Source organism: Pygoscelis adeliae, unplaced genomic scaffold, assembly GCF_000699105.1.
Source record: "Pygoscelis adeliae isolate BGI_AS28 unplaced genomic scaffold, ASM69910v1 Scaffold294, whole genome shotgun sequence".
Taxonomy (NCBI): domain Eukaryota; kingdom Metazoa; phylum Chordata; class Aves; order Sphenisciformes; family Spheniscidae; genus Pygoscelis; species Pygoscelis adeliae.
Genome location: NW_008824722.1, coordinates 1,039,510 through 1,048,571, shown reverse-complemented (window position 1 = coordinate 1,048,571; position 9,062 = coordinate 1,039,510). Strand labels below are relative to the sequence as shown.

Sequence of the window (9,062 nt, the reverse complement as noted above, 5' to 3'; positions counted from 1 at the left end):
GGGGAGTGTGCCAAACCCCTCCAGAGTCTGGGGAGAAATGAGAGGGAGCAGCAGCCTGCCTGGGTGCCACCGGCATCCCAAAGGATGCCAGGCAGGAGGGTGGTGGCAGCCAGCAGCATGGCCACCTCCTGGTGCCTGGCTCAGGGTGAGGGTCCCTCCGGAGAGGGGAGAAAATGAGCATCCCTGCAGTGCTGGTGAGAGCGAAGCCCTGTGCCAAGCCCTGCTTTTCTCCTGCTTTCCAGGAACCCCTTTGGCAGGAGCACGGCATCTTGGCTGCAGGAGGAACCGGCCCTTTGGGGCGTGGTGCCAGGGGTCCCCGGCCTCAGGGCACCATCCAGCCTGGCGGATTTGACAGACCCAAGAGGTCAAGGCGAGCTGGCTGCAGGTGGGGTAGATCTCAGAGCATCGAAATCCAGCCTGGAACAGCTGCGGGTGCTCCAGGTTGAAGTTTGGGGTTCCCTGGGCTGGGGTGCGCCAGAGACTTCCCCATGTGCAGTGGGTTTAATCTTTGCCTTTCCCTTTCCAAGGGCTGGCAGGTTTTTCAGCTAGCTGTAGGGCTGGGCAGGGTCTGGTGGCTGAATCAGGAGAGAGCTGCTCACTCATGGTGAAGGCTTGCAAAGCAGGAGGGGAAGGAGCCGATATGTATGGTAGCCGTAGCTGAGCTCTGAGTTTGGATCCCGGCATAGCCTTACACTCTGAGGCATACTGTAGCTGGGCCACATCCTGCCAGCACTGGGGTCTTGGTGAAGAAGGTCTCCTGGGGACCCTATGCTCCCTTCTGTGGAGCATCTTCCACATGCTCCGCACCCTGGGACATCAGCACTGGTCATCGCCATGGACACAGGATGAGCTGCACTATCTCACCCTGCCTCAACAGGGTGAAGCTGGGGGAGAAGGGGACTTGGTCCTGGGTCCCCTTTGGCTGTGACCCCCACGGCTGGGGCCAGGGCAAGGCAGCTCTCCCAGCACCAAGCTCCCCAAGGACCGCAGTACCTGCGGCACGCGCCCCGCCGACTCTGCCTCCACATGGTGTCACGTCCCGCTCAGCCCAGCCAGACGTAATTAGCTTGTTGAATCTCTTCTCCCTCCGGCCTTGCGTTAATCACTTTTCACATTGCTTCCCTCCCAATTCCCTCTGGCCTGGCTTGCTCTTTCTGTTGCTGATGTGCCTGGAGAGGGGAGCAAGGGGACCCAGCTGGACACAGAGCAGGGACCCCACTCTGCTGCATCCTGCCGCAGAGACGGGCTCTGAGCCAGCGGACAGAGGGGCAGGGAGATCGCTCAGCCATGGGGGAGGTGAGAAATCACAGGCTGGAGGTAAAGCAGTAAAGCTAGAGAGCAAGGGAGCCTGTTGGGACAGCCCTTCTTTGCAGCCCTGCTCTGCCGGTGGAGGATGAAACCTCGGAGTCCAATGGAAGAGGCTGGCTTGGAGCCGGCCTGGGGCTCTCTAGCACAGGGTTGTGTTGGGCTGCAGGGTGCTGTGAAAGCTCAGCAGGGTTTCCTTCACCTCTCCCCTGTGAGGGGCAGGATTAGACCCCAGGACTGGGCACAGGTGGGAATAGAGGTGCCCTGGCCAGGGCTCTGTGGGGTTGTGGTCCCCAGAGTGTAGGCAGCAGGGCGTCCCATGTACCATCCATGCTTGGCTGCAGCGTTCCCTCCCTGGGATGCAGGGAAAGGTCTCATTCCCCGTGGATGCCTGCCCCAGGGCTTGCTGTGCCACAGGAGCAGGGGGTAGCCAGATCAAAAGCAGCTTTTAGGTTAGAGATGCGTAGAAAACCGGCTCAAAGAGACTTTCTAATAACCACTGCTGCCCACGAAGCAGGGCTTTGGGTGGGCTGTGGGGACCCCCCCCACCCTGGCTGGCCACCCGGCTGTGCTGCCCTCCCTCCAGGCAGCACTCCAGAGTGGAGTCGGGCACGTTTCCCTCCATCAGCAAGCAAGGTCCCAGGGCTGGCAGCCCCCAGCTGCGGCTCCTCCACGTGCCGTGGATCTCGCACGTGGCTGTGACTCACTTGCTGGTGTGGAGAGGTGCAGATATTCCCCCAGGAGGTGAAGAGGGAAGAGGTGAGGGTGGCAGGTGTCCGTGGAGGTGATCGGTGGACAAGGCTGAGGTCCAAGGCAGGGAGCTCCTTGTGCCGTGCTGTGGGTGCATGCAGGGTGGGGGCACGGCTGGGGGCAGGTTTGGTGGTCTGGGATGGGGCAGAGGGGCTGTCCTGGACAGGGCTGGTCTCTGGGCTGGGCGAGAGCAGTGTCCTGGGGGACAGTGAGTGATTGAGTTCCAGGGTCGATGCCACCACGCGCTGCTGTTGGGGTGGGAGTCGGGGGCAGCTGAGCCTCCTCCACAAACTCATTGGTGCCAGCTCTGCACCCCTCTGCGGCTTTCCAGGGCTGTGGGGTGCCCGTGCCAGGCTGTGCAGGTGCAGGGTGATAACAGTGGGGTGCCCTGGGGTGCCTGGGGTGAGAGCTGGCCCCTAAGTCCCATGGGCACATGCATGGGCTCTCCCCTCCCCTGCAGCCTGGGCGCCCCGAGGGACCCCGGAGGGTGCCGGGGCGGGAAGAGGGAGGGCCAAGGCAGGTCTCTCCTCCCCTGCCCTCCCCTCTCCTTCCTTGCTGGGTCTGTTGCTGCCAGACCAGCTGCCTGCTGGGGCTGCACGTCTGGGGGATGTCGGTTGCTGGGGCGCCCTGGGACCCGCAAGGGCTGCAAACGGTGGGCATCATCCTGCTGCTCTGCTCCAGCCTCAAGCTACTCCATGCCCTGGGCATCATCGACCTGGCCAGGGGAGGTGGGATGGGGACAGGGATGGGGATGGGGTTGCAATGGGATGGGGATGTTATGTTGGAGGTGCTCCTCACCTCCTGTCCCAGGGGCTGCAGGGTGCTTGGGGGAGGTTTGGAAGGATTAGTGTGTTTTGGGGCATTTGGGGGGGCATTAGGGTGTGGGAGGGTGGCTGGGGTGTCTGGGGGCATTAGGCTGTAGGGAGTTAGGGAAGTGAGGGTGTCAGGGGGTTGGGGTGTGCTTTGGGAGTGTTGGGGTACTTGAGGGGGGGCACTGGGGTGCAGGGGTATCAGGGATGTTGGGGTATCTGGGGACATTATGTGGGGTGTTGGGGTGCAGGATGCTAGAGAGTTGGGGTGTCTGGGAGCATTAGTGTGGGGGAATATCTGGGTTTGAGGCACTGGGGTGCAGTGCTGTGTGGGGTGCTGGGGCACTGGGACTATCAGGGGTGTTGGAGTCTGGGGGCATTGGGATACATCTGGCTTTGTCAGATGATGGAGAAAAAGGCTGCAGGTGACTGGGGCTGGGGAGAGGAGCAGGAGCTGGGGGCAGGGAGGGATGGATGTGGGGTGCAGCACCATGCAGGGGAAAGCCTTCCCTGCTGCCCCGGGAATTGGTTGCTATGGGGGGAGCGTGGCTAAAAGAAGCTGGAGCCCTTAGCCCCTTCACCCTCCCTGTAGGGTCGTGCAAGGGTTGGGGAGGGAAGGGGCTGCCGTGGGTGCTGAGCTCCCTGGATTGGCAGGTGGGTGCTGAGGACAAGGCTGGATGTGGCCAGGCAAGAGGACCCAGAATGTGTCAGAGTGAAGGATGTCAGAGCAAAGGATGCAGGACCTGTTGGTTGTGCCTGGCAAGAGTGGGAGTGCAGAGAGCTGCATGGTGCTGCTGGCTTGTCTGCTTCGGCTGCCGCCTTTGGCTGTGCCGCAGACAGTCCCGGCTCACACAAGGGCTGCCAACAGGCTTTGCATGAATGAGATTTAGGGTTTGTTTGCCCCCATCACTCTGCCTCCTGGCTCGCGCTGGGGATGCTGTGAGATGGAGGGGCTACAGATCGCATCCCCCGGGGCAGCCAGATCTCAGGATGGGAGCTGTGATGGGAGGATGTGTGGGTAGGAGTGAAAAGAGGAGCAATTAGTGGCTGAGCAGGGGGAGGGGAGGAGGCCACTGTGCCCAGGAGATGCTTTCAACCCCCTTGTGATGGAGGATGTCCCTGAGCTGCCTGGGATCTGGCTGGGCTCTGGCTGAGGCATGTCCGGGCTTTGTCCCCGTGCCTTACTGGGGAGGGTATGGATGGCATCTGGGTAATGGGTATGCAGAGCACCAGCTCTCTTACAGGACATGCTGCCTGCAGCCAAGAGGAGCTGCTGCTCTGCTGGGGCACTTCTTGGGTAGCTCCTCTGGTGCCTTGGATGTGCTGGTTCCTGCTGCCAGAGAAATCCCTGCCATGGAGGTGGTGAGGGGGACAGGGAAGGATGTGTCCCTGTGAGTGGGTTTTGTGGCAGGGCGATGCACATGGCTGTCCCAGTCCCGCAGCCTTACCTGCTCCATTTGGGGAGCCCCTGAGCTCCACTGCACCTTGGTACCTGTATCCCATCCCATTCCCTTCTTGCAACATTTTGTATGTGGTGTGGCCTGAGAAATTATTATTCTGCCAACATCTCCTCTGGGCACAGCCAGGCTGTCTGGGAGCACTGTCACAGGCTGGGGATGGGAGTGGGAGCAGCACCGCTGTGAGCCCTGCTCTGCTCTGCAGCCCCTTTTGGCCCACGCCTCCACCTCCCTTTGGGGCCTGCTCGGCACGAGGGTCGTGCAGCCGCCCTCCCCTCTGGCACTGGGGAACATCTGGGCCCTGAGTCTCTGCTGTCCTGTGAACTACAGGTCTCGCACGGCAGCTTTGCTGCTGCCAGCTCCTTCAGCCCTGCTGGCTCTGCGTGTCCGGGCTGAGGCTGTCCCTGTGCCACCCCCAGGACAGGGACTGTCCGTCTGTCCCCCGCCCGCCCTGGGAGATGCCAGCTCTGATTTCATTCCCTTAATGGATGACCGTCTGGCCCCAGCGGCTGCTGCAGGCACCTTGGCCCTGGTTACACTCGGCTCTGTCACTGCTGACTGATGAGGGTCATTTGCAGCGCTGCTGCTGGCAGGACCCATCCTGCACCCCCCTGGGGTGGCTGGGGGAGCTCACTGTCTCTTCCTCCTGTCAGCCTTCAGAGCAGACCTCAGAGAGCTGTGGTCCCCCTGAGCAGGAGGTGGCACTGCCCGAGGCTGGGCACTGCAGAGGTGGAGCAGTGTCGGGGGCCGATGGACCCTGCTCAGAGCTGAGCCCTGCACAGGGATGATCGTGAGCTGCAGGTTGTAGGGGCAGCTGGGCTCAGCATCACTGCCCAGATGGACCTGGAGGCATGGCCTGGCAGGGGGAGCTTGAATACGTGCCTCTGGCCTCTCAGGAAAAGGTGAAGCTCTGGGGTGGGACGGGGGCTCTTCTCCTGAAAACAGCATGTTTGGTAACTGCTGACCCCTTCCCCATGCTCCCCTGGGGCTGCCCTGCCCCTTCTTCTGGTTCATCCCCCTACCCTTGCTGGGGTTCACCCTCCTGCTTCCCAGCCAGGCTATCTGAAAAGGCAGAGGGTCCCCTTGCCTGGTTGCCTTCCGCTGCCCAAATCCTGCTCCTTGGGCAGGGTGCTGGGGCAGATTGTCCCTGGGGTGCCAGCTTCTCCTGCCCTCCCGACTGACCCAGTGTTGCCCCACAGGGCCAAGCAGGGGCTGTGGGAGCTGCATGACCCACCCCATGGCTGCTGGTGCTCTGCTCCCATCCTGGAACAGTGCCGTGCCCGGGCGCTGAGCTGGGGACACTGGGGGCATTTCGCCGCCGTGGGATGCACATCTTCCACTCATTGTGATGGTGCGTTTATTGACGGTTTACTAAGAGTCAGGGGGCAGTTTTGGCACTGCCTGTTGGTTTGTTACTGTAGGGTCTTTTCTAGCAGGAGGGTGCTGTGGAAGGGGTGGTCTCCGCAGCCAGCTGTCACTGGAGGGCGCTGGTGGCTCTGGCTCTGTGGGGAGGGCAGGGACATGGTTATGCATCAAGCTGACCCTGGCTGGTGCTTTCTCTCTGGGTAGACCATGGAGCAGCCCAGGCTTGGGTCCTCCCTGGGAAGGGGGGTGTCAGCCCAGCACCGTGTAACCTCCCCGACATGGCGGCACTGGTTGGATCCAGCCCTCGAGGACCCATCAGCTGCTGGTGGCTCAATACAGAGTGGTCCACGGCCATTCCAGTGGCGGTCACTGCTGGGGCCTGGGATCCACCCACTGTGGGTCCCTTCAGAGCCAATGTCCAGCAACCTCCGGGATTCATTTCAGCAATGTGTGGCAGTGAGGGTGGGAAGTTCCTCCCCTTTTTGGTGCTGCCCAAGGATGGAGGCTTGGTTTGTGCGTGCGTGTGTTTCAAAGTTGCTGGGCTGTGGAGTGATGCATGGGAAGCGACAAGCCACTTAACCCAGCAGACCTCCCACCGCAGATAAAACACTGCCAGCCCTTTCTGTTGGCTTGTTTTGTGCCAGCCACTTGATGGCTCTTGCAGAGGGGTGGAAGGGCAGAGCGACATCTGGAAAAGGAGCTGTCACTGGCAGGGACAGGGCTTTGTGCTGCGGACATCCTATGTGCCCAGCGGGGCAGCACGTGGCCGGGCTCCACTCCCCGTCTTCGGGCAGAGCTGTTTCCCAGTGAGGGGGAGCCTGGGGAGCCCCCAGGCTTGCTCACAGTATGGATGCTGGGGGACAGAAAGGGGAGAGCGTGTCCTCCCCAGCAGAGCCCTCGGGTGCACCAAAGCCAGGACAGCAAAACCCCAGCCCTGGTCACCGCTCTCCTGTTGTTAAGCTGCATGTGCTGAACGTGCTCCCTCCCCTGCCCCGGGGCCCCTGGAATCGGGCCCTCTTCGGTTTCCTCCTTAAGAAAACGCCCATGTTCTTTATTTTTTTTTCTTTTTCCTTCTTTATAACAAACTAAAGTGTAACTTGCACCCGACTTGACCTACTGCACGTGCCTGTACCTGCTGCCCCTGTGAGTCCAACCACAGTTTACTCTCTGTTGCATCTCTCTAGCTGTGTGGTTTCCCTCCCACCCTGCCCCCTCCCCTGGTCCATCACCCTGGCACTGGGTGTTGCTCTGCCCACCCTGTCCCTTCCCCCTGGGCAAAGGGGCTGCTCCTGCCTCCCAGGTCTGTTCCCACAGCTTGGCTCTGCTGGAGGGACCGGGCCCCAGGGCATCCCTGAAAGGCTGAAAGGTGCAATTTCCCTTTCCCTCTGCAAATTAAAGCCCTGGAAAAGTAGCTGGGCCAAAATCATGTTTTATGCACAACTGATGCCCACTTCTAGGAAGGAAAAAGCCTCTTTCCTCGCCTGCCCACAAACCCCGGAGCAGACAGGGGCCAGGCTGTGCTGCCAACGCCAAGATCCTGGCCCTCACCCTTGCCTCTGTTGCCCCGTGACAAATGCCAGGGGGGTTGCATTTGTGCATCCCTACACATTTGCATGTCACTGCACTCTACTGTGGATGCCACTTCCCTGGGGACAAGTTTGCCCTCTCCGAGTGGCTTTGTGTGATGTCCTGCTGAGACAATGACCTCCTGGAGCTGTTCTCCATCGCCCTAGAGTGATGGAGCTGCCTGCAGACCCACATCCCTCTCTGGGCACTGGAGCTGGGTACCACGCAGCACCATTTCCCCAGCACTTGGGGCTTAGCTCAGCCCCACAAGGCTGAGAAAGCAGCTGGAGAAGCCCCATCTGTGAGCCCCCTAGAGAAACAACCCCAAAACCAGGGCTCAGGATGCGCAGGCATTGTGACCTGCTGCGTGAAGGTGTCCAGGGCACTTGGAGCAAACGCGCTGTCAGCAGAGCCCCAAAGGGACTTTGCACCTTTCATCCTATTGGTGCCCCGTGCTGCTGTCTGCCTCCCTTTGGGGGCTGGGGCCCAGCATGGCCTTCATCCCCTCCTCTTCCTCCCCTCCCGCCTGCAGCGTTAGTCCTGCGCTGAGTTTGCTGGCTTGAAGCACTGCGGGAAGGGAGGGAGCGGGTCTGCAGCCGTGGGGCAGAGCCAGCAGGGAGAGATGGGGCTGAGCAAAGCCACTGGGGTCTGGATGGGGGATCTGTGCAGCAAGGGGACCTGCTGTTTATGCAGGGCCACTTGGAAGCAATGGCCACAGGCCAGGCTGACGTGGGGAGCCCCCTCACCCTGCCCTGCCCCATAGCCTGGCTGAGGCAAAGCCCTGAGCCCTGTTCCCCTTCTGGCTGTCTCAAAGCAGGTCCCTGGGCTCAGATCGCAGTGCTGTGCTGGGGCGGGGGTGCATGCCGCAGTCCGGGCTGCATGGCTGGGTTCAGCACGTGCTTCGCGTTCAGCAGTCGGGTGCCAGCAGGATCAAACCCGGCCCCAAGCTCTGGGGAGGATGCAATGCCTGAGCTTGGCTGCAGGCTATTTCTTGGGGTCCATCCTGCCCTGCCTCCCTGCACAGCCCCGTGGGGAGGGTCCCTAGGGAGCAGGTATTTGGCCTCGAGGCTAAAGGGCAGAGTCCAGCCCTGCCATCTCCTGGGTCTCTGGGCTGCTGGGTGTCTCCAGTGCACCCCGGCATGCTCCGATGCGGGGGTGCAGAGGTGCTGGGTGTGGGTAGCCCAGCAGGGTTGCCCCTTTGCCATCCCCATCCTTCCCAAGGAGGGAAACTCCAGTGCCGTGTTTGTTCTGGGATGAAGCAGAAAGGCCGAGCAGAGCCTAGGCTGGGCTTTGCCTTCCTGCTCCTCTGGCCTCACACTGCATGTGCTGCCTCTGGCCCCGCTCGCCCCGCACCAGGTGCCCAACCCTGCTGCCTGCCGGGTCCGGGGGCCGCTGCTCTGTTAACTCTTCTTCTGCTTGGTGACTCCTTCTTTCTTCCAGGCAACCCACCAGGCCAAACTAAAAAAGCGCTGAAGCAGCGATTCCTCAAACTGCTGCCCTGCTGCCGGCCCAAATCCATCCCCTCGCTCAGCGAAAGCAAGTGCTTCTTCTTGCCTTTGTGTGTCTGTGTCCCCAGCGGTGCTGCTGCCTGCCCTCCGCCCTGGCCCTGCCCGCAGGAAGGGGCCACCTCCATCACTCCCCTGCCCTGTGTTTGGGGCTGTCAGGATCAGTCCTGCCACAGAGGGGTCTGATCCAATGGGCTCTGCACCCACCTCTATCCTAGCCTGCTTCCAGGCTGGTTTTCCCCCTCTCCAGCTCCCTGGAGCAGCTCCCACAGGATGCACACTGGCGAGACCCGCTTTGGAGCTCG

The 9,062-nt window shown here is 61.5% G+C and overlaps 1 protein-coding gene across 1 annotated transcript in view; it reads left to right on the top strand.

The window, feature by feature from the left end:
* The first annotated feature begins 2,662 nt into the window (after positions 1–2,662).
* KCNIP2 (Kv channel interacting protein 2) overlaps positions 2,663–9,062 on the top strand; it is a 9,903-nt gene continuing 3,503 nt past the window's right edge. The window contains exon 1 of the mRNA XM_009323290.1: positions 2,663–2,783. Within this exon, the coding sequence (XP_009321565.1) occupies positions 2,663–2,783 (121 nt within the window). The remainder of the gene's footprint in view (positions 2,784–9,062) is intronic.